The following is a 25818-nucleotide window of genomic DNA, read 5'->3' as shown; positions in this document are numbered from 1 at the left end:
AAAAACCTAAGAATTTTGTGTCCTGTTTCTTGCTATCATTGCTATATGATTTAACATAATTCTTTTGTTTCTTTGCTAACATGTAACAAAGAAACCCGCACAGACATCTGACTGGTTGTCATGATGTCATAATGGTATATCATACTTGTCATGTTTTGCCTTAACATTGTTCTACTTGACTGTAAGTGATCCACATAATGGATGACAGATGCTTTACCATTGCATAAGCTCTTCTAGTCTCTAACCAGTGGAGCTAAAAATCACCAATTAACTTTTTACGTTCAATATTCACTACATTATATGAGATGACAAGGATAAACAAAGTTCAAGAAATTCCCTAAATAACAAAGAACATTTAGTAACAATTTATGAAACCACATTAGACAATGGGTATTATGCTCTTGTGTGATTTATACAACAGAAACACATGCTTTTCTTTCAGTTCAATATTTAACATGTTTTATAGTTTATACCATCCCTTTCCTGAAAGGTGACAAAAATATCAAATTTTCTGAAAAATACATATACAAAACATCCAACCTTATTCAAAACAACAATAAAAAGCTAACTTTTTCTAGTACCATTTGAAATACAAAATAAATTAAAAATAACATATAAAACCAAATGTTTATAATTAAAACATATCCTCTCAATTTTTTTTGTCATAGTCAAATTGTAAAAATTATAAATTATCTCCCTTCCATAAGATAATTTTACAAATAAAATGTAAATTATTCGAATGTACAATGCTAAAAAGGTTTATTGAAATAAAGAGTGATTTCTAATTGCTTTTAAAAACATAATAATAACAACAAAATAAGTCATAATCATTTGAGAATAAACAAACTACCACATGTATTCTGGAATAGTGAACATTCACCAAGAATGTACACAACTAAATCAATGTTTAACAAATGCGTGAAAACAACATTCTTTTATAAAGTGATCCACAACATTATCACATATATGTACTGTAAAAATAGATCTCTGTCAAACAGATGTTAGAACACATCTCACTTGCCCCCCCCCCCCCCTCCAACTCAGTAAGGGGACAGCCACAATCTAAACTATGGTGGCATTTCCTCTCGGCTTGACTACTTATTCTGTGACATCTTGATTCTCTCTAACTTTGGTTTTTATTGGCAGTCTATGGCTTAGTATTTCACACAAACGAGTACTGGTTTTCCACTGCTCGGCCATGTGATCCCTGACCTTGGGCCTGCTCTCGCATGACATTTTCTAAGGATTCTGTCGTAGCCCTGACTGATCCACTAATGACCACCACCTCACGTCCATTTGGATCTACTTGGTTTGACACATTGCCAGGGCTCCTTCCTATGCTGGGATTAGAACCTAGAGCCCCACCCCTAGTCCGGGGGGATCCTCTTAACATCTGAGGTGTCCTTGGACGCTCCATGGCCACCACATAATCTGTGAGTGTTACATCTGAGGAGCCACCAGACTCTAAGGGAATAGGGTGGGTGCGGAAATGTTCTAACATGTCAAATATTGATTGAAACCATAAATGCTGAACTCGACACTGGCCATCATTGTTAATTGTCATCCGTAAATGCTGAGAAAAGAAGAATATACAGAGAATATCATAATAAAACATAGCATTTTGTTTCATATTAATCTCTAACACTTTAAGTAACATGACTCTTTATAAAAAAATTCCATTAAACCATATGTCAATCCATGTGGTATTTCAAACTTAATACTGAATGTGTACTTGAAAAAGTGGGCTTCATATTTTAACGGCTTTGGTGCAGATGCGCTAAATTAATGAATACTGCTAAAAAATCATTTATAAATACAATAACGGCACGGACATGTATAGCGCCAATTCATGATTTCACCAACAACTCCATACCCAGTGATTGCGCTAAATTTTGAATACGCCAATTTATGTACACATACAATATCTGTTATTATATTTTATTACTTTAACTCAGAATCAAGAGAACACTGTTACCTTTGCACGTCCTTGGAAGTTGAACGTTAAGACATACTCTCCCTTTCTGGTCTCACTCTGTCGCACGAGGAACACACCATGTCCAATATGACCTTGTTGAAGAACAAGATGTGCTGCCTCCAGACGTGAGAGGGTCCCATGAAACCATGGGTATTCCCTTAACATTTGTTCCACATGGGTCTCATCTCTCCCAGAGTCTGCAAAAATGTGAATCATATTTGATATTTTTTGGAAATATGAGCAAAGCCTTTTATAATTATAATGTCTTTACAACATTCAATATCTAGTGGTAACAAGTTTCAAAAACTCACACAGACCAGATCCAAAGAAAAAAATTTCAAAACCCAAAGTAACAGTACAACAGCTAATTTAAGGTTTTGTCCTCTTCCTCACAACAATGAAGTTACAACTGGGCAGAGTTAAGGAAAATATACTTAAGGGGTGAAGAAGTCTTACATGACCATTCTATCAAACCAAGATAAAGTCACATAAAACAGGTAATCACCTAACACAGTCCAAGCCTTGACTCCAGACCTTACTCATTTCGTTGGCTTTAAAGGGTCATGTATATTTGTGTAAATTAAAACACCTATATCATTTTTTAGAAATAATTTTACGTATGTATTCATTAATCAGTTATTACAGCTGTGTATATATTAATTATAAATATTCCTGAAGGCAATAGAAGATATGGGTATATAATTATATTGCCTATAATTTTTTATGATAATTTTTGCTTATAAACAAATCTGAAGACTGAAAAATATTTACTGAGATTAATCAAAGACCAAGATTTTATTCACTTCTTTTTTGCAATTGTAATCATAAAGTAATCAAGATTACAAGACTTTTTTTCATAGTATTTGATTACATTACAATTACTTGTAATCAGATAAATGCATGATTACTGATCACTCATGATTACACAGTAAACTGTAATTGATTACAGCTGATAACGATTACTGATTATGATTACCCCATCTCTGCCTTCACACATCGATGCTTTGAAGCAAGTTCAGCTCAAATTGGTTCTGTGGTATGTAAAAAGTGTACATCAAAACATCTAATACTATATGTGAAAGACAAATGCCACACACTTTTTGATCAGTAAAGATCATTTACAGCTCAGGTGAGCTAATAAACATTCATCCAATTTACATCTTAGCTAAAAATCACTAACCCAGTAAAGTGGACAATGATCAACAGTGCCTGTAATCTTTAAAGTTGCATAATGAGTCAAAACCATGTGTTTCTTTTAAAAAATTGTATCACAAAACAAAATATTTCTGTGAAATATGAATATAGTGAAGTTTTGACAACTCAACTGCACTGTAAAGCAAGAAAAAAAAAAGAAAAAAAATAAGTGCCGGAAAAACAAATGTTGTATCTATCGCTTTGTTTTTATCGTCAATGTCAACAATGTCAAGGTCACGCATCCTTTATTTTTAGCGTGAAACTTGTAAACAACATTGAATTGGGGCAAGCAGAAGTAAAGAATAAGTTATGATCATCTTTTTTGAAGATTGTATCAAAATTCTCAGTCATCCGACATTTATATCTACGGAATTGAAACTATGGTAAATTCTTCAACTTTTCAGTGCATGCGTACAATAAAGAGGAAGAAGTGAAGCAATATTTTTGTGATGGATTATACAAAGATTTTTTTTACTTTTATTTTTCTCCATTAAATAAGATTTTTTAGGTTCTGAAACCTGTAATTTTCTGAAACCTAATATCTTCAAGAACTAAACAAAATTTGCATGTGTCATGCAAAAATTCTACTGTTGTCAATTTTCCCGTTTGTCCGTCACAGTGTCACTTTAACATTTCAGATAAATCATGTACATTCCTTTTTATATAAGCTTCACACCCAAACTCAATCAATTGGTGCAATTCAAGATATTTTTTCTTCAAAAATCGACTTTTGATTATCCATCTGCTAATAACATTTTCGGATAGATCAACATATCAAGTTTGTATTCCCAAAGATTTTTCAAGTTAAGTTCATTGGTTAAGAAATTACGTCAATTTGAAATAAAGGTGTATTGTTGATCATTATTTGCTGAGAAACAAGCGTTATGTATCATATTATAGTTTTCCTTTAAGATTTTAGGATGAAATAATATAGATTGTAATAAATCCTCAATGTCAAAAGCAAATCAGTCTATTTACTTTCGTGATAAGTCAAAAAAGGTCAATTGTCATAATGTATTTTATGAATTGATGCAGTCAAATTGTCGTATTATATTTTTTTCCTCAAATGAATTTGACATATCTCTAAAATTTTATATTTCAAATATGCCTCAAGAAAAATCAAAACTGCCCAGCGCAAATAGGGGTTCTAAATGAATAGAGGATCCATTTATAGAAACGTTAAATAAAATGTTGTTCATGAATTGTGATCTTGTTCTTATTTACACTTTCAAATGCAACAACGTCCGTATGTAACGAATGTTTCATGAGAAGTAATATTTACTGTTTTTAAGATTAATTCCAACTACATGGACCAATTCATGAGATGTAATTTCTGCTCTACTTGTGCCATGGTATTGAAAATGTCAAAAGAAATCATAATTTGAACTGCATCATATATATCATCGTGTCATATTTTCCTTGAACTGTACTATAAGTACAAACGGATAAGAGATATATGTAAAATTGTCTGTATAGACGTTTTAACAGAACCTAAAATAATGTAAATAACAATTTTTCTGATGACTTTTAGCTTGAAATCATTTAACCATCAATGGAAACTTCTTTCGTATTTCAGCTTGGGTAAATGCCATAGTTCAACTAAAATAAAATGCTGAAACGTACGTTACATAACATAAAATGCGAGTTTAACAGTATCAAAATTATAAGAGAGAAACAAAAAACCCTGATGTAGATTCAGAATAGAAACTCAAGCCTTTGTTTAATCAATATCATATGATTCAATCTAAAAATGTCTTTCAAAATAATTTCAATAAATGTTTTTCTTCAGATTTAATGTGTGTGTTCAATAATGCGTCTCTATAATCAGTTTATATTAAAATTTATGCAACTTGAGCTTAAAATGATACAAATCAATCAATAAAGTTTACATTCGAACAATTAGTCATGAAAGAAAATCTGTAAATATTGTTGCAATTTTGATATATGATTTGTTAAAAATTTTGTAACATTCGTTACCGTTTCAACACCTTTCAAGACTAACAGAGGACATTCAGTTGTAGATTGATACTGGTTGCGTAGTTGTTGTCGGTCGTTATATAAATATTAACAGTTACATATTAATTCATTACATTTGATTCATTGTTATTGTATTCTAGAAAACAAACTCACCAACACTGTAGAAAAAAATCATAAAAAGGCAGTACCGTACTCCGGATGTCAAAATTTGAATACTGGCGCAAAATATTTGACTACGTATATATGCAGAAGATGTTTGAACTCATAAATCATTCCTTTTTCAGAGGTTTGGTAACGAATGTTTCGGTAACGGTTGTTTCATTTAATAATTTTCTCTTAAATAGTAAGCTAACAATAAGACATTGTTAAATAATGGTTGGAGCATGGAATACAGTTGTCGGATAGAAGAAAAAGTATCACATGTTTAACTATGATATCATTCTCTTTCATCTATTAAACTAATACAACGAATGTTTCATGCCTATCCATACGCATGTAAAATAGGAAGATAGAATGTAATTTCAGAGTATGGGTAACATATACAAGGCTTTGTACCATTTATTTTTAATTTTCAAGAAGTTTCCTTCCAAATAAAACGTATTCCAATCTTACAGGCATACAATAACTAATACTCATACTATATTTAATGTCACAGTCCGTTTTTATTTTGTTTCTGGCGACATGGGGATATCAGATCAAAGTTTGGTAATATATTTGTGATTATGCTCAATAATTTATTAAAAGCATTTTACAAATAAATGTTTTGAAGACATATGCTATCTAATTTAAAATTCAACTGTTATTTGTACAAAAAATAGCCATTTAAGTGTAATTATTCGATGTTGGCGACAGTAACGTACGTTTCAAAAAATCACTATATGCCAAATAAAATATCTCAATATGATTTGTTCACTTCATTTTTGTATTTTTGCCTTAAAGGTTGCATATTCATGCATTCATTCAAAAAGTATTTTCTTTGACATTTCATTATTTTTTTACGCTTAACCCCCAGCGACATCATTTGCACCATTTTATTGAGCTTCAGTGTTCAGCCTTATATTGGAAAGGGTGAGTTTTGATAAGGCTGTTTTTCGGCCCCTCAAGAAATATAATGAAATTGTGATATGTTGTAGATAAAAGTGTTATCTTCCTAAAAATATGAAAAAAATTTATACCGCACATTTTCTGGTCACGTGATAATTAAAAATTTAAGTATACCCTCTTCCCTAGATTTTTGGAGGCGTCATATTTAGAGGGGGTAATGGCGTTTATTCAACGTCAAAATCATAAGTGAAATATTACAAATGTGAATAAAGGCATCAAATAACCAATTTCAATATTTTTCTTTACAGAAAATTAATGATATTTATTTTATTTGAATGCGTTTTAAGGTGCAAGATTTTTCTGGTGTTTTAAGTGTAACTCTTCTTTCGAAGAGGATGAATGTAACATATAAAACGTATATGAAAAATAAAGACAGGAATTTTCAAAAAATGAATTAATCGACAGTTTATACTTAGACTTAATAATCAATATATAACATTTTCCCGTATAGAAAAGCAAATGTAAAGATATATATACAAGAGATAGATAAACGTAAACTGTCATTGACAGGTTTTCGACACTGTTTGCAACACATTTTTATCAACTAAAGTTATTGTGCTAATAATAGTATTAATAAAATGTACCGTAATATCATTAAATTGAATTTTAAAAAAATCTTGAAATTAACAGATTTCGGAATTCGGTACGATTAAAAAATGCAGCTATTTATATTTTTAAAGTATATTTAAAAGAATCATACTGCAATGTACATTGTATTTAATAATACCAAGCGTATTACTACCAGTCAAAATATTTTATCAAGATAGTAATTATTAGTCCCATACCGATGAAGCCGGAGGGGTCTATAGGTTTCCTCATCGTCTGTCCCTTGTCCATCCGTCCCTCTGTCTATCTGTCAGTCTGTTTCACTTAGTTTTTCGCACTTTTCTCTTAACACTTGCAGATATTGAGCTGGCTTTGGTATTTATAGTGTATCCTGATGAGAAACAGAGTTTGAAATTCAAGTTTGAAATTCGTTAAATTCTGCTTCAATGATTTTTGACGGAACATTGCAAATTTAAAAGAAGGGGGGTTCGGTGTTTTTCGTTTTGTTTTGTTTTTTCTAAATAATAAAAATTGCATATATTCAGCTAATTTTTGTTTTGGTATATGAGTTATAGATCAAGTTGGCATTTTCTTCCGCTTCAATGATTTTTCAAATAGGGCATTTTCAATTTTTAATGGAAACCAGGTTATACTTGGTGTGCCAATAGTGGACTATTATTGCTAATGCAGTGCTTACAGAATGCGTGAATAAATAGCCAAATGATAAAAAAAAAACTAAAATACATTGAGTGCATGTCTTCTATTCATTCTTAAACTTAAAAGTATTTACGCACATAAAGAGGTGCATTATGTTTTCAGCAAAAATGAGACAATTCAGGCAAGCGAGGACCTACATGTAATTCCTCGCGCTTCCCAACTTCCTTTTGATGCTTATGTTGTTTCACCAACTTTAGTCACTATTTGATTTGCTAGACCATAGCCGCAATTTAAAATACATTTGTAAATACCAAATGTATGAGTTAAATCATATCCTGCAGAAACGTACAAATCAACATCCAGTCTTAAAAGTAATCTACGTTCCATACATGTAGACCACACGGAAATATATGTGAAACTTCTCTAACAGATTTAAGCGATGAGAGTTTCTATTCAAAGGAATGGCTATAACCATATCCTTGATAAAGAACGTTAATGAATGGACTAATCCTCAAACTTCTCTTTAGTTCAGTCAGTCATTCGGGAAAATGTAAGATTCGGCATCTGTTACAGTTCTGGTGATGTGTAACCCTAAATGCATCATCGGTGCATATTTCTTCAAGATAGGGATTATAATTACATGAAAATAAGACATGCTCCAAAATATATACCCTGAGCATTCATCAAGAAAATGTAAGTCAGATCCAGCATCTGAAGCAAGTCTGATAGTGTGCATCCAAAGATGCATCATGAAGCACGTCTTCTCAACAAGTGCTTATAGCTGCACTGCTACATAAACATTAACCTGCATGCTTTAAAAACATTAACCTGGACATTCTTTAACTGAAAATGCAGCATCTGAAACACGACAGATGACAAGAAAACACACTAGATCAGGCGACTCTGATGATATGAAAAAATTGATAAAAAACTTTTAATAACCTGGAACGCCTATAACGATGGTATTACAAAAGCTCCCCAACTTCGTGTAGGTGAGCTAAATATGGGACGTTAACGTTACGAAATAAGTATGGAAATAACTATAGGATACGATTATGTTTTCTAATGTTAATATTTTCGAGAGTTCTCTTTGGTTTAGAAAAAATATGCTACTTTTGGCTTTGTATTTTAACACGGCGTAAGATCAAGTAACCAGGAGCTTCTAATTTTAGATATGCAGATTTTAGACAATTTTCAATTTTTGGATATGAAGTGCACACGCGACACTCATCATATTTTAAGATATAAGTGTGCAGAGTATATCTAATTACTGAACAAAACTAGGTGAGTGTCCCTCATGCACTTCATATTCTAACCATCGAATAATATATGCCACCCCCTTATATTTTCCCATTAGCCTAATGTTAAAGCATTTGAGGGTACATCTAAGAATGTGCCAACTATGGCGTGAATTCATCTCATATAAACTCTTGAAATATAAATAACAAAAATTAACATATATATCTTGAATTCTAAACCAATTTTCAAAAAATAAAACGAAATTTATTTTTATGAAAATAAGTGGGCCGATAAGCGGCCTTATCGAAACTCCCCCTTTCTCTCATGAATGTACTGTAAATATTTCATGCTTGAATGATTCTGAATGATATTAAAGTACAGGTCCTCTCTACTTTACAAGTACAGAGTACTTTCAAATCATTATTATGCATGTATACTGGATTATTGATACTGTATGTAAAATTGACAAAAAAAAGGATTTTATTTATCATTATTGCTTTGCACAATTTTCAGTTTATTTGATATTAAAATATCAAAGAAAATTTGTTCATTTCCTTTCAACAAGGAATATATCTGTCACTTAAAAAAATGATGTAATGGGTATAATATTTACATTTATTCATTGTGTAAATAAAGGCAAATTTTCAAATACTCTACATAAATTTCTATCTTAATGTGTAACTAATACCATATTTCTCAGGTAAATAATATAAAATTTCTTCTAACTAAAGTACTATTATGCAACAGGGACAAGTAAATGAACTCCAGGCAGTTGTGGGTAGGTTACAGGTACTGCTATAATATCACAGTATACCCTCTGTAGTATGGCATAATGAAATATGACAACACTGCTAACATGAGTTGACATGAAGGGGAAAGAGTGCCATAATCTTTACACAGTTTTTCATAATGCATGGTGAATATTTTGATGTACTGGTAACTATAAAATTCATTTGTCACAATTGTTGTCTTAAACTTAAATTTGCTGTTTAAATACTGAACATTCACAAAAATAATTTGTTTAATTTCTCTTGACTGAAATACATTCAATATGATTACAAAAAATAGAATTTGATGTGTAGATAGCAGAATATATTTTGTGCATAATCAGTGATTTTTCTACACCCATTTTAGGTCCGAATATCGGCCCTTTCCCCTATCAAAAATTACCGATTTTTTCCCAATTTCATTTGCTTTTTTCCCCAAATAAAACGTTCTTGTTTTTGTCATATTGATTTTTTTTATGTAGGATTTATCTAAAATGGAACACTATTGTTCTCGGTCAATAATAGTCATGATAGTGAAGAACAGCTGATTATTTTATGCATTTACAAGACATAGAAAAACATGGAACATGTCAAACTAAATGCATCATAAGAAAATGTAAGATGCATGTGAACTGGCGAAACATAGCTTTATTTGTAAATCAAAGTACATGTACTAGTAGCTCTACAATAAGCCTGATTCCAACTGTATCTGTGACATCCGGAAGATGCAACTAATATTGCAGGGTAATTGCAGCAATATGATAAGGGTAACTTAAAAAGCTTTAATAACTAGTTAGAAAAAAAAGGATTTGTTATAAATCATGTCAGGTTATATCACCTTCAATGGCTATTATGAGTAGGATTTTCTCTTATGTCTACCATTATGGGAAAAAAAACAAGAGGCCCATGGGCCTTGAATCGCTCTTCTGATAAACTGTACAACCTATCACTTCTATTTGAAGCCTCGAAGTATCCTGTATATTTACATAAACCCTTGAAATTCCAATTCACACTCTGAGAACCCAAGATGATTAAGCCAATTAGTACCTGAGAGTTGGTCATGGTGACCTACTTATCACTTGTCATTCTCTGAGGACCCATCAACTAAGTTTGATGATTCTAAGCCAATTAATACCTAAAATATTTTTTAAAATTATAATCATAAAATTTTATAAGCAGGTCAAAGTGACCTACTTTTCAATTGTTTTACTCCAAGGACCCAAGATGCATCAACTGACAAAGTTTGATGATTCTAAGCCAATTAGTACCTGTAATATTTAATTAAAGCCATAAATTTTCAAAAGTAGGTCACCGTGACCTACTTTTCAGTTGCTGTACTCCAAGGACCAAAGATACATCGACTGACAAAGTTTGAGGATTCTAGCCAATAAGTACCCAAAATATTTAATTACAGCCATAAATTTTCAAAAGTAGGTCACAGTGACCTACTTTTCAGTCAACCTACTCCGAGGACCAAAGATGTATCAACTGACAAATTTTGACGATTCTAAGCCAACTAATTCCTGAAAATATTAAATACAGCCATAAAATTTCAAAAGTAGGTCACAGTGACCTACTTTTCAGTTGTTGTACTCCGAGGACCCAAGACGCATCAACTGACAAAGTTTAATGATTCTAAGCCAATTAGTACCCGAAATATTTGATTAAAGCCATAAATTTTCAAAAGTAGGTCACCGTGACCTACTTTTCAGTTGTTGTACTCCGAGGACCCAAGACGCATCAACTGACAAAGTTTTATGATTCTAAGCCAATTAGAACCCGAAATATTTAATTAAAGCCATAAATTTTCAAAAGTAGGTCACTGTGACCTACTTTTTAGTCGACCTACTCCGAAGACCCAAGATGCATCAACTGACAAAGTTTGATGATTCTAAGCCAATTAGTACCTGAAATATTTAATTATAGTCATATAAATTGAAAAGTAGGTCATATGGTGACCTACTTTTCAGTTGACCTTTTTTGAGGACCCAAGATGCATCAACTTACAAAGTTTTATGATCATAGGACTTAAAATGTCCAAATTATGCCTCTAAAACACTTTGAAATCGAATGCCTGCAAAGTTCAAAAAGTAGGTCACTGTGACCTACTTTTTAATAAATATGTTTTATGGCCCCAAGAGGCATCATCTTACAAGATTTAATGATTCTAAGCCTCCCCGTATTCGAATTAATGACCTTAATTGTTTTAAAAAAGATTAGCCATAAAATTCAAAAAGTAGGTCAAGGTGACCTACTTTTTAAGTGACGTACTTTGACTACCCAAGATGCATCAACTGACAAAGTTTGATGATCATAGGCCTTAAATTGTTCAAAATATGCCTCTAAATCATTATGAAAAAGAATGGCCGCAAAATTTGAAAAGTAGGTCACCGTGACCTACTTTTGAGTCAACATGATATGAGGTCCTTAGATGCACCAACTGACAAGATTTGATGATCCTAGTCCTTATAGTAAGCAAAATATCAACATTTTAATAAAATGTAATTTTTGGTCAACTTTGAAGTGACCTTGAGACCACGCCCTTTGCCCCTGGGTAAATCCCCGTGCAAATTTTAATCTACAACATATCCTCATCCTTTTGTGTAAGTTTGGTGATAATCTGCCCAGTGGTTCTTGAGAAGAAGATTTTTTAGCAACCAGTACTTTTGTTTCTATTTTCCTAATTATCTCCCCTTGTTAAAGGGTCACAACCCCAGTTTTAGCATAAAAGGGAGCCCTTGAGCCAAGGATACCCTGTGACAAATTTGACAATAATTGGCCAAGGGGTTCTTGAGTTATGGCCCATATTCTAAAAAGTTTACGCACACCGCACAAATGGCCATAGCATTAGCTCTTTGAGCCTTTGGCTCAGAAGAGCTAAAAAAAAAAAAAAAAGGAAATATAGGACAGTCTCAATTAATGATAACTTTCAAAGATTAAAAAAAAAGTTAAAAATGTAGAACTGTGTCTAATTTGTTATTTTGTAGTAAATATTTTGAATAAAAGATGTAACATTTACTTATATATTTTATTTTACCTGTCAATTAAGGTTAATTTCAATCTTATTGATTTTTCCCAATTTGACACAAATGTCAATAATTTTTCCCAATTGTAAAGGCCCAGGCCCCTTTTAAAAAGTGTAGAAAAATCACTGGCATACATAACAGACTTGTACAAGTGATTACTAAGGATAACCTGGAGATAATCTGTATGTTTTCTAACTAAATCTTACTTGGGATCATGCATTTTATTGCTTTTTTTCTATAAATTGCAATGCCTAGTGGAAAATACCCTCAGATGTGTGGGAAATTTGAAATTTTTAAAATATTTCATAAATGTAATACTCAGGTTTGTCCCAAGCACTTAGATACCAGAGTTTATTCATGTAACAAAAAGTACACAATAAATGTACATGTATCAATTACTTAGGCTACAGCAATTTTTTGCAACACTTAAAAAAAAACATTTACAAGGGTCTGTGATAAACCAAGTCATGTATTGACATGTAATATTACAACAAATACGTTAATAGATGCCGGAAGAACCCTCTACAGTAATTGACTGCACATATATATTACATAAATCAAAACCATTTGACATGCAATGATATGTTTTGAACACTTTAAAGCTTCAGCTATCCTTAACATAGCTGTGGGTGCTTTGTCTATGTGGCTCTCTGGTCACTGCAGAAGAAACTGCCTGATTACCACATTCCTTCTTCTGTAAATGTCTTTGCCTTAGGGACCCTAACTTGTCATTTCCAGGATGTGACAAGGCACCAAATGTAAAAAGAATGGAAAACATGCAATGGACAAGACCAGGATTCAAAACCCTGGACTCAATAACTGTAGATAGTTGTCACACCCATTTGGACATCAGTAAATAAATCTGTTTGACTGCCTTTCAAAATATTCCATAAAATCAACTTTCCTATGAAACATTCATTAAAGTGTGCTACACTTTGTGTGTCCACTTACCCAGTTCACTGTGCATTCTACCAGGTGAAGAGGACATATTGAGGGCTTCTGCAGAGGAAATTCTGGTCTGTATGATGTCACTATGGGTACTGATGGGGCGGGGCCTGGGAGGGACATCTGGGGGAGGATTACTACCCAAACTACCCTGAGAGGAGCTACGATGCAAGGTAGCCATTTCTGTAACACAGTCAAAATTAATGTACAATTTGTGAATATGTAACAAATAAACCGAATAATCTAATTCATGGATAAAAATCAACATTTATACATTGCATTTTGTCTATAACACAACAGCTTACAAAAGGATTAATAATATAATGCAGTGTAAAATTTTATTAAGATCTTTTACTTTTGCCATATTTAATTATTGTAGATCACTAAATTTTCGCCACACCTTATTTTCGCGATAAAGTAATTTACTCCAAATTAGCGAGACAAAATTTTCACGAATTGTGGTCATTGCTCTATATACCGTAGATTGGCAAATAATCACAATAGTTTTAATTTCACTATGTTCACGTTTTATCATTTTTCCACAAAATTAAACCCATCGTGAATGCTATTATTAGTTTTTAGAAACGTTTAAATGCTTATACAAAATTTAAATTAATTTCTTGCAGCGTGAAATTAAAATCATTGCGATTGGTACTTTTTGAGAAATTGTGAAATTTTAACATCGTGGAATTAAAACGACTTACAGTAATCTTTAGGAATACTAATATATGCGAGAATAAAATTTTCGCGAGCACACTGCTTCGCGTATTTATGCGAAAATAACGTTCTCACAAATAAAGAGTGATTTACAGTAGCTCTGAAAGATAGACAAACAGAGAATATAAATCTCACACACTTGCTGTTACGAGATGGGCATATAGTTGGAATATATACACACAAAGTTTGTTGCCTACTGTGTAAAATGGGTTATAAATTCGTATATGATTTATGTAAGTCTGTAATAATGAAAGTTTCGGCAACATCTCTAAAGCTAACAGGCAGAAGTGTTGAAACTCAAAATTCTGTTCTGCACTAATCCAAAAACTGCTTAAAATCGATTCAGTAGTTTCAGAGAAGAAAATAAGGAGAATCACAAGGTATTACTTACCTTTGCGATCAGCTACAGTTCCACTGGGTGCAGTTGGAAGTCGTGGTCGCCTGGACAGAAAAAGACAATTCATTTATATACCAGTAATGCACAAAATGTCACATGTTAGAAGATCAAAACAAAGCAAAACAATAACATTTCAGACCTTCTCATTTGTAAAGTAATAGCCTTTTTTTGTCATGAAGATAGTTAGAAACAAAGAGAGAGAGTTTCTTTTTTAATCTACAGTCACATCCCTATAAAGTTAGCAATGGGGATAATTATCAGAATAAAACAAAATAAGATTAATCCATATATATAAAACATCAAAAACATCAGGAATTGGTGAACCTTGTAAATATGTTCTTGTAGCCTCACTCTGTGATGTGGGTGAGTATTAATTACTTATGACATTTGTAGAGCCGAGATCAAAGAGTGTTATAGATTTATTTTCAGAGATATGAATTCCTTGATCAATGCCTGGATTCCAAGATTATGTAACACTGTAATATTCATTAAGAACCACATCATTAGAAGCTGCTATACTAGTAACAGGTGTGTATGGGATTTACAAATAGGTATAATAAAGAATAATAAGGGAGTGTTATCATAGATTCAGTGGTGTTTGACTATCATGCAAATAGCTCTAAGTTCAATCAACCTTAAACACTGTGTAACTTTACCATAAAACTTAGTCTACATTGGAATGAATTATACTCAGTTTGTACATCTATGTATATATTGTTTTTCCCTCAAAAATTAAATAAGAAGTATCTTTTGAAGTCCAAAAGCCTAGAACATGAATGACAAATATATCTTTGATCTGAAAGTCAGTTTTCAAATTCACAATTAAAATTATCTGCAACATATTTCAAATAAAAAAAAAAAATACCAATCCTTCTCTCTGACTAGAGACAAAATCATGAAGATTTTAAGTAACTATAAATAATGCAAATCTCTTGATGAAACCATTGAGTGTATGCAGCTGTACTTGTGCACACTTTCCAGTAATTGTGGCCTTGACACAAGAGTCTAACAGACCAAATAAACCATACTGATAATTTTTTTATTTCTTCACTCTTGTTTCATCATCAAGGTCTTTTAATTAAACTGCTCAAGCAGCACTGTACTCACACCAGATATTTACAACATTTAGATATTGTTTTTTGACAGCTTGACCTTGACCTTTAATCCTGTATTCCAAAAGAGATACATGTACTTTACTTCTTTTCCCAGACATTTCATAACTGGGCTCAAAATTATGTGTCTTGTAATGTTGTGATAGAGCAAGGCTCACAGGGCATTCCACTGTAGAATGCCAATCTTACATTGGTCCCAGCGATTCATTTAGATCCGCTGGGCGGTGGGGTGGTGATACAGGCTCGGCTGGGGTACTTGGTTGGCTGATACATCCGCCAATCATGGAAAGCCACGCCTTCATGTCCTCATGATTCTGAGCCTCAATCACATATTCACTGGTGCCTTGTCCCTACCAACAAATAAAAAAAAAAACGCTTATCAAGAGGAAACTAATGGATGTATCTCCCAAATAATGAATTGATCAGAAAAATCTATTGTAAATATGGATGTTTATATGTACTGGTATTCTTATTTATTATACACCCAAATGTGTACCACCAAACTTTACTGTTGATTTCACACAATCATGTGACATTGTGATCTGACTTTCTAGATAACCACACTGTGGTTCACCCCTCTCTAAAACTGATGATGTAGTAAACAGCATAGTCATGACATTTTTTTCTTGTTGTATCAAAGAGCACCTTGAAAAAATGTTTTATTTTTAAATGGATTAAAATTGTATAAATGATCACAAAAGTTTTCTTTCATTTCTAATTTGCTAATTATAGAGGGGTAACCGTATGTATAATAAATTTATCATTATAACAGTAACCTGATCAGAAGAGCCGTATCATGTCTTGTTGACAGGCGCGCATCATCAGATCAAACTCAACACGTCACACCTCCTTTAATCTGAAGATCAGCTCCTTTCAACTCAATGCGATACAGCTCTTCAGATAAATTACTGTTTTAATGATATATATTTAAATAAATGAGCAGAAAAAAAACTATATCCATATATCCATGTAGCTCTCTGGTCCTCCATTACATTTTTTTCAGAACAGCGAGCTTCCGATCTGCAGCTACTTAACACCTTACACAACACATATTTATTCTGATTCTGTATGGCAAATTCACAATTAGACTTGTGGGATTTCTCCTCTTCTCTAAAGGAAGTTCAATGTGAAAATTGTAATTTTTTTTTTTTTAGCTAAAATGGACAGTATGCTGGAAATGTAAATATGACAAAAAAAAAAAAAAAAAAAAAAAAAAAAAAAAAAAAAAAAAAAACTCCAAAGCTTTCTAGACCTTGCCTCTAGCCTTTAATTTCCTTACAAAATCTTTCAATCTCAATTGTCTTATAACATTCTGACAATGAAAAATTTTTTCCTAAAAAAGATGTTTCTCAACAATAACATTGCCAGAAAGCGGGTACCTTTGAATTAAATTAAAAATCCCTGTCCTGTACATGTATGAATATGTTACCCAAGATCACCAAGATAAACAAAGATAGAAGTAAAACTTTAAAAGTGCATGCAAAACAAATGGGTCTCGTTACACCCTTTCTGCACTCTATTACTGCTACGGTACAAAAATATTATCAATCACAATTACCCGGTAGTACCTTTTACCACTTTGTGCATATAAAGTACATGTAAATATAAATCTGTGTTATTTTTATTCCAGTATTATTTGTGTGTACCCTTATTCACTTAAACATCAAGAAATAAGAGTACATTTAACAATGGTTCTTTTAAATTTCGCTCACATTATTCTAAATGATGTATCAACTGACAAGACTATTATGGATACTAGCTGACTTATTCCCCCTATCTGAGACTGATGATGGTACAGCCTCCATAATTACAGGACTCTCTGTAAATTGTTTTATCCACCATGCCAATAGATCTCTATGATGTAACTATCTCTGCTATCAATGTCAGATACATGTACTTAGTAACAATCTGGTGAAACTCTATATAATGGTAGAAAATCCACGATCCCTCCCTTTGTGGCTATTTTACCTTATTTGATCTCCCCTCTGTAACCATTTTACTTTATTTCTATCTGATTTTTCCTATTTGGTGCTTCCCACACAGTTGCCAGAAGGGGTGTGCTTGGCACGAAAATTAATTTTCAGAGTCTTGCTAGATCCACACAAGTTGTCTGGACTAATTTTTAGTTATAGACTCATACCAGTACTGTACAAGAGTTAAGAAAGATCTCGAAAAAATCAAAAGAAAATCATTTTGTTTATGAGATTTTTTACTTTGCAAATTATACATATAGCCATCATAACTGATTCTTTAATTAAGACATATTACTTTCACTTTTCAAGAGTTATGGAATTAGGGGAGGGGGGGGGGGGGGGGGGGGGGGACTTAGTACTTGCCTCAAAGGTTTTACATTTGTGACATCCTTAATCCAAATTTACTTAAGTTAAAAGAATGAAAATCTTCTTCTCAATGAATGAACTGTAAAGCAAGATGTCATTTCCTATACTGTACTTAAAAAAAAAATGAATATGGTAGTGAATTAAGTGATTTATCTACTAGACCTAAATAATGTACTTATTAATAAGTGGAGAGTAGTCTTACAATCATCTAAACCATAATTCCAACTTATCATTATACCAACATTGTGCTTCAAAAAATGCTGAACAAAGGTGCAAGATATCATTTTCACACATATACATTTAATTTAAATATCAAAGGACTGTTTACATCAACATATCAATTTTACATTTTAAGCAACACATTTTATCTCCATGCAATGACATATCATTTTGTCCTCATGTCAAAGTCCACGTCTAAAACTAGAACCAGGAAGTTTAACCATAGCAAGATAGGATTTTTAATTTTAAACACTGAAATACGAAATTAAATTTTAAAGCATCCTATTCAGTGTGTCTGTAAGTTCCTCAAGCAGGTAATTTTCCTCAATCTGATACTATATATATGCATACAGCAGACTATTATATCTATATTATGTGTAGGCAACAACTGTTTCATTTTCCACATGTTTCATTTATGTGTGACCATTTAGGTTATCTTCCTCCTATTCTGATATTAACACTTCCAGATATCTCTAAAGTACAAACATGACATCACTTCCTGTTGTCTGGGGGTAACTCTTCCTCCCACTGCCAGTTAATGAAGATACCGTCTCCAAAATCAATACTAACAGACAATCAGAGAGTCAATCCTAGACCATACCCTCCGAATCCAGCCAATTAAATCAATGGGAAATAACTAAATGACAAAAAAGGAAAACATCCCACAAGTATGCATGCATCCCTAAATTAGTAAATGACATCTATAGGTGTTAATAAGATTTACTGTTGAAAAACAGAAAAGAACAGGTGTCTCTTGACAAAATTAAATGGTTTTTGTATTTTAGTTTTTGTTTTTTGTTTTGTTTTGTTTTTTTGCAGTATGTGCTGATTGACTGGTTTGAGTGAATGCTGCACTTAGCCAGTAAAAATTTTGTTTTTCTTTCTTTTTTCCAGACAGAATCAGCTTGCAATATTCTAATAAAGAGATTAATGATGGCTCAAGTCTGGCATTTACAGTGATACCAAAAAGAGTGACTGTGATTAGAGTGTACACTGCTGATATATAATTATTTATCCTCATCAATATAGTATATGTTCTGATACAATTTAGATGTGGTCCAATGAATAAAAAATGCTTTTAAATTAAGTTCATAATCAGTGTTTGAAATAAGCGTGCACCTGACCGCCTGAGACGCACAAATTTTGCCACGGGCGATGAGATCTGCACATATGGACGCCCTGCTGGACGTGTTAAAATTTCCAATAAATTAAAATTCATATATTTGATAAATCTCTCTCAGATCAACCAATAGTATCAGAAGCAAAGTGTAAGAAACAGAGGGGGTAGAATTTGTCAGCTTATGGAATCGGGATATAAGTTATGGTGATCTGACCTCATTCATGTTATCGCTAAAAAAAAGTTATAAAAGACAATTATTTTCTTGGGCTACCGTATATACTCACCTATAAGTCGGTCCGCCTATAAGTCAGTTGTATTTTTTAAGCTTAAATTAGAGGGATTGACCAACTAAAAACCAATCTTTTTATAACTCACGTATAAGTCGGATAAAGAGTTTTGGACCAAAGTTTAACTCCCAAAAAACCGACTTATAGGCGAGTATATACGGTGGTAGATTTTTGGCAGGACTGACACCTTTCACTAGTAGTCAGCCCTGCATGTCTAGCTAATTTTACGGTGAGTTTCAAACACTGTGCATAATAAATATAAATTCTTTTTGAAGAGTCGAATCTTCCAATTTTTGACAATCACAGATAATGTTGCTTTAGCCTTGGAGAGTAACACGGATTTATATACTAGTACATGTAATAACTAAATATATATACTATCCAGCCAACTTTGCTCTTAATGACTAATAAGGAAAACATAAAGATCCTGGTTTTTACCTCATACTTTAGTGGGATACACCCCATGCCTGCAGGTTTACATAAACAAGTGCTCATTTGTTGCTTTTATTTTATGAAAACTAGCTGGCTAAGTACAGTCAAACCTCATTATCTTGAACTTGAAGGAACCAGGAAATAATGAGAAATATCCAAGGATTCCCAAATATATACAGCTTAAAAATAAAATTCTTAAAAGAAAGGGTGGTTGGAACTTCCGTCCCTTACTTGGTTATATCATGGTATTTGAGATACTAAAGTAAGAGATACCCCAAAAGTTCAACTGTATAAAGAATAGACATATGTTATTCCTTCTCTTTGCTCCGTCATTTTTATGCCCCCGTAATCAAAGATTTGGGGGTAAATATAGTTTTTGTCCTGTCCATCTGTCTGTCTGCAGAAACTTTAACCTTGCCCATAACCTTTGATTGATTGGTGCTATGGCTTTCATATTTCACGTATATTTCTTGTTACATGATCTTCCTTTGGTTACCAACAAATTTGACCTCTTGACCTTGGAGTTTGACCCACATTTACAAAAATTTACCTAACTTTAACCTTGGCCATAACTTTTGAACAGTGGTACTAGGGCTTTCATATTTCACATGTATTCATATGTATGATGATGGTTGTCAGACATTTATACACTTAGAACAAATTTCTGGTGGTTGTCAAGATAACAAATGTACATTTATACCTTTAGAACAAATGTATGCTGGTGGTTGTCAGGCATTTCCAAGGAAGTTGTTTCCCTTGTTTCAGTGATGAGGAAGCAGAAAAGACCAGCCTTCGGTTTTAGTGACTGTAAAAACAAGAAAAAAATATAAAAACAATATTCTGTTATAGAACAGTTACAGGAAAAAAAAGTATAAATTAATAATTATATCATACATAGGAACAGGGATCGACTTGTCGGAATATGATGCTGACACTATAGGGAGAATCATGTATTAAAGGGGTGCCCCCCCCCCCCTCTTAAAAAATAATGATAAAAAAAATCACCTGCAAATTTTCTGCTTAAAAATTGGGATTAACCTACATAAATATACAAAAAAAAAATCTTTTGAACTGATTTGAATCCCTATGAAGCATATAATGGAACAAGTTATATGAACATGCATTTTACTTTGGCTTCTCAAAATTTTTCCTTTTATCATATCAATATTTTGTTTTTCTAACAATACCTTTGATTTTAAATAAAGAAAGAAATACATGTACCTGTGTACCAATAGTCAAAAGAGTGTTTTTTTTTATTTAAAAAAGAGATGGGGAAGAAATAGTGAGCATGACAGAGGTGTATGGAAGCTTGAACGTTTTACAAATTTAAAGGTCTTTTTTAGGATTATTTTGCCATGTCAAACATTTTCAAATAGCTTATCTACACTAAGAATTATGACTCATGAACAAAATATGTTACATAGACTTATGGATACACTTGATAACAGACTAAAAATACAATATTTTTGACAGATGAGATCTTGGAGGTTATGCTTTCTTGACACAAATGACTCTGCACAATAAATAAAAAAAATATTAACAATAGGACTTGTAGCTCTATGCCATGTGGTTTACATCTAAACTATTCTGAATTTTTTTTCTGGCCATGATTGAAATTCAAATTCTTCAAATCATCTGAAAAATATTGCTCTTATAATTTGATTTTCACAGCCTAGAGAAAAATAATGCATTTAAATGTGACTTATTGATAAGTATGGACTATTTCAAATGTTGATTTATAAAAATCTGCAATTCAAAAACCAATGCTGCAGCAAAACGATACTTAAGTCTGTGAGTCTGTATATATACACATAGATTACATTCATTGGTATTTCCTCATAATCCGTCAAAATGCTCATCCAATTTTCCACATTATTTTGTGAAAACAGATCAGAATGTACAATTTGTCTCTGCTAGAAAATTGATTTGTACAAAATATTCAACCCATAAAATGTCAAAAAGAACTAACAAACAATTATGCACTGGAATGAAGCACAAGGAATCCCTTGCAATGTTTTATCTTTAAGAGAACATATATTAATGACACTGACATTCCTAATCATTATGTCATCATCTGATCCATTTTTTTTTTATTCTAAGAAATATGACCACATATATGCTTATGCATGCATGAAGAAGTATGCAAGCCATTCAGGTTGTCCTGTATGAATGATTGTATTTCAGGCATATTGTGCTGGTCACAGAGTCGTTATAAACCATACGTCCAGTGAAGGGTCAGCCTTCAGTCAGCTCTATACAAATGCATGCCATAAACACTTGTTTACAAGGTTCTATATAAACTGTTTACCCTAGTACAAGGTCACTACGTCAGAGCATGTGTACTGACTTGTTTGTGTATTAGGGGATCTGTAATTAATGGAGCAGGTTTGTGTGTGTCATCTACAAAACTCAGGGTCAGATCTTTCTTCACTAGTTTCCTCCACACCTAGTGATGAGCAATGCAGACAGGTGACAGGATCTCACCAAAAATGTCTGCTCAGTTTATAGATTTATTATGTTCCTACACTGCAATCACCCTGCTTTCCATTAATAGATTTGCTCCACAGTTTGTTGAGGACTGGGTGTATGTTCTGGAGACAGTTTCACTGTGTTGCTGATAATCATATTGAAGAGTGGCTGATGTTGGAGCTGACAAAGAGTCATTCTGGCCCACACAGTAATACACTGTCCACAGTCTCAACAAGAAGCCTATATTAATGGCCCGTCAGGGAATTGCAATTAATACCAAGCATACTGCTCACAGATGTTAACAGCTGCTATACAATATACCAATGGTACCCAAAGTGCAGAGATGCAAATTTTCCATTCAATCACAGGGAAGAAAAAAAAAACCCAAAACCAAAACAAAAACCAAACTTGTGACCATCTATGTACGGATATATATAAATCCATTTTTTCCCATTCACTTTCCATTCATTCTAAGAAAAAAAAATGATTTTGCAGAAAAAACAAAATCTTAATGTAAAAAGCCTATGTGCCTATTAGTCAGGTTACCACTCATGATGTAAGACAGAATTTGAATTGATCTTTTCCGCAAGCTCATTGAATTATCACACAAATTCTGGCCTATTCATACATAAAAGCCACAACAACATGCAGAAGGTGTTCCGTACTACACTCTTAGCCTACATTAGATAACCTGGTTTCATCATTCTGTTAAGTGCATCACTTGCTCGCAATTCAAGCTTGATACTAAGGAATGCATTAAACTAATCATTACAGATACATGCTTTAAAAAAAAGTTAATCACTGTAACTTCAAAACCTTTGAAGTTAATAAAAGACTTTAACAGTCAATTAACTGTATATCATCTAAATTCAATGAAGTATTCATGTCATGAGTCCAGGGGAACAGATATTATAAGTACTTGCGACACAGAAAGGAGAATTCATGTATCATCTGACTCTGTCTAGTCTAACTCCATCTGTTCATCAATGCTAACTTTTCACCAGTGTGACTGTATGGATATTAGGAGTTCCCCACAACAGAAGAAGAGGGTCTACTACTTATAAATCAGTTAGTAACAGATTAACCAAGATTACCAGTAGACATTAATTTGTATCTCTACCCCCTACCATTCCCCACCTGTCTGTCAATACACTATTGTATGACACTGGCAATGTTCTGGTATTAGACATGATGAAAGGCAATATCCCACAAAATCCTGTTCTGAGAAATGTATACCGGTGAATCCCAGCTCCCTCAAGAAAGTGTCAGAAAAGCTTGTTCAACACTCCATGAGCAAAGGAAGAACTTTCTTAGTGCAGACTACTCACAGCACCTGTGATCTGCCTATCAATAAGCAATGCAAGGATCAATACCCTGTACAGAATATTCTATTTAGTAGGCTTGAATTATCATCACAACTTAGGGATATTTTTTCATACCCCCCCCCCCACCTTCTTTCACAAAAACCAGACAAATGTTAACTAGTATGTAAGGTTTTACTCTAGAAATAGGTATCCAAGGAGAATTGATTCGCTCCCTTACTGCCAAAAGTCAAAAGGTAGTTGTACTGAAAGACAGCATAAAAAAAACATAGTGCTGTGAATTTCCAATACCTGCATCAGAATCTCAATGTACTGGGGATAAAGTGCAGTAGCAATTATGTAAAATATTGAACTACTTTTACTTGAACTCAGGGACACCCTTGATGCTACATCATAATTAGCTGACTAACTCCATGTTGGCTGTTTAAAATGTTTCCTTATTATGTATGCAAGGAAGCAAATGTACCAGCAATAAAAACAAATTGTGAAAAAAAGGTATACTGTGAAAAATGTAATGACAATTCTTATCTATAACAGCTAGAAAATAAATAGATGCAACCAGTACAAATTAAAGCTGACAAATTCACGCAAGGCTTTATCACTTCCTGGTGAAAACTTAAGTGTTATCAGATAAAAGGTGTCCTAAACAGATCTGAATCTACTCCTATGAAAAAATCCTATATATTTAATGATTTAAGGCTGTTGTTCTTGAATCCTCTCAATATAGATGTGATGCAGGAGGAGTACAACCTACTATGATGATCAATTCTCTTGAACATTGCCCTGTACCAATGTCCATGAACTATGGCCACATAGCTCAGAAACAAAAATCAAAGAAACATTAGTATAATTTGCATTTTACTATAGGAACACGAAGAATGATAAATGTAATGTTACTTTCATCACAAGGAACTTAAAAAAAAGTACCTTTTAAAAAAGGGAAATATGTTGCAAGGCTGCATGCATCAAAACTTCAAAATTGCTAAGTTATAGGTTCAAGTTGCAAATTTTTTTATTATCTTACAGAATACACAATTACCATATAAAAATTATCTCCATTTCCAACCAATACAAACCTTTGGAGGTGAGTAGAACTCCAAAAGGGAACCCCCACTAACTTCTTTGAGCACAAGTCTCGTTTTTTCCCATCGTGACTTCCCCTTGGAATCTTCACCTGTCAGAACGTTTACTACACTCTCTCGCTTCACATCACCCTGACATTCGGACTTGACATTTGATTTACTCCGTTGACTGTTTTTAAACTTTCTGTGATTTGCTGTTAAATCAACATTATCACCACTATGTTTACCTGATCGTTTATGTTTACGAAATGAAAATCTACGGAGAAAGCCTTTCTCTTTAGGGGAGTGTTTAGACTTTATATCAGGGGAAGTAACTGATGTGTTGACTGCTGTCACATTGTCTGAATAATCATCCACTATGGGGTTATGGGAACTACTACCATTCGTGGGAGATCGTGAAGTCTGTGAGGCAAAACTCGATTCTCGTGACAGATTATGATGCTCATTAGAAAGTCCTGAAAAGAGGGGGTCACTCCCCTGGAACGTGGACTTGATTTGTGTCTGCGACTCTAGGTAGTAAGAAGTCCGTTTGATCTGCCGCTCGAAATGTTGAAGAAAGTACTCCACAAACTTTCTTGCGTACATTACAGGGTCGCGGGGTACAGAATCTGCGGAAGTGTACTGGCTCCTTTGAAAATCGAGGAAGCTGCGGACGAACTGTTCCGAGGCGGTGGTGGCTTGATTCTCACAAAATTCGCACCACCCCACGGCACGGGAGGAAGAGAAATACCCTCCTAATTCTCCGTTATGGGCGGCCATTAAGATTCGGGTCTCATTTTCGCTGATGACTGAATACATTCATCCACGGATGACTTCATTGTTCATTGTACCTTGTCGGTCTGTAAACACGTAAACCTGCACTGTCTAAAGCGGAAGACAAACATCACAAATA

The 25818-nt window shown here is 33.2% G+C and overlaps 1 protein-coding gene across 1 annotated transcript; it reads right to left on the bottom strand.

The window, feature by feature from the left end:
- Positions 1–751: 751 nt before the first annotated feature.
- Positions 752–25818, bottom strand: LOC133197564 (SH2B adapter protein 1-like). Its single transcript, XM_061333661.1, has 7 exons — positions 24921–25818; positions 20754–20858; positions 15846–16006; positions 14539–14588; positions 13437–13613; positions 1976–2172; positions 752–1573 (listed from the first exon to the last, which is right to left on the bottom strand). Exons 1-7 carry the CDS (start codon positions 25722–25724, stop codon positions 1163–1165), a joined length of 1905 nt encoding a protein of 634 aa, XP_061189645.1. The 5' UTR covers positions 25725–25818; the 3' UTR covers positions 752–1162.

This window comes from Saccostrea echinata, unplaced genomic scaffold, assembly GCF_033153115.1.
Source record: "Saccostrea echinata isolate AGI-Se365-2 ecotype Australia unplaced genomic scaffold, CSIRO_AGI_Sech_v1 ptg000030l, whole genome shotgun sequence".
Lineage (NCBI taxonomy): Eukaryota > Metazoa > Mollusca > Bivalvia > Ostreida > Ostreidae > Saccostrea > Saccostrea echinata.
The sequence above is the reverse complement of the archived record's forward strand: the minus strand, read 5'-3'. Positions and strand labels throughout refer to the sequence as shown.

Coding starts and splice junctions, on each gene's coding strand:
- LOC133197564 (XM_061333661.1), bottom strand. CDS start 25,724: ATGTATTCAGTCATCAGCGAAAATGAGACCCGAATCTTAATGGCCGCC. Junction 14,589..15,845: donor AATGAATCGCTGGGACCAAT/GTAAGATTGGCA, acceptor TTTTCTGTCCAG/GCGACCACGACTTCCAACTG. Junction 1,574..1,975: donor ACTTCCAAGGACGTGCAAAG/GTAACAGTGTTC, acceptor TTCTTTTCTCAG/CATTTACGGATGACAATTAA.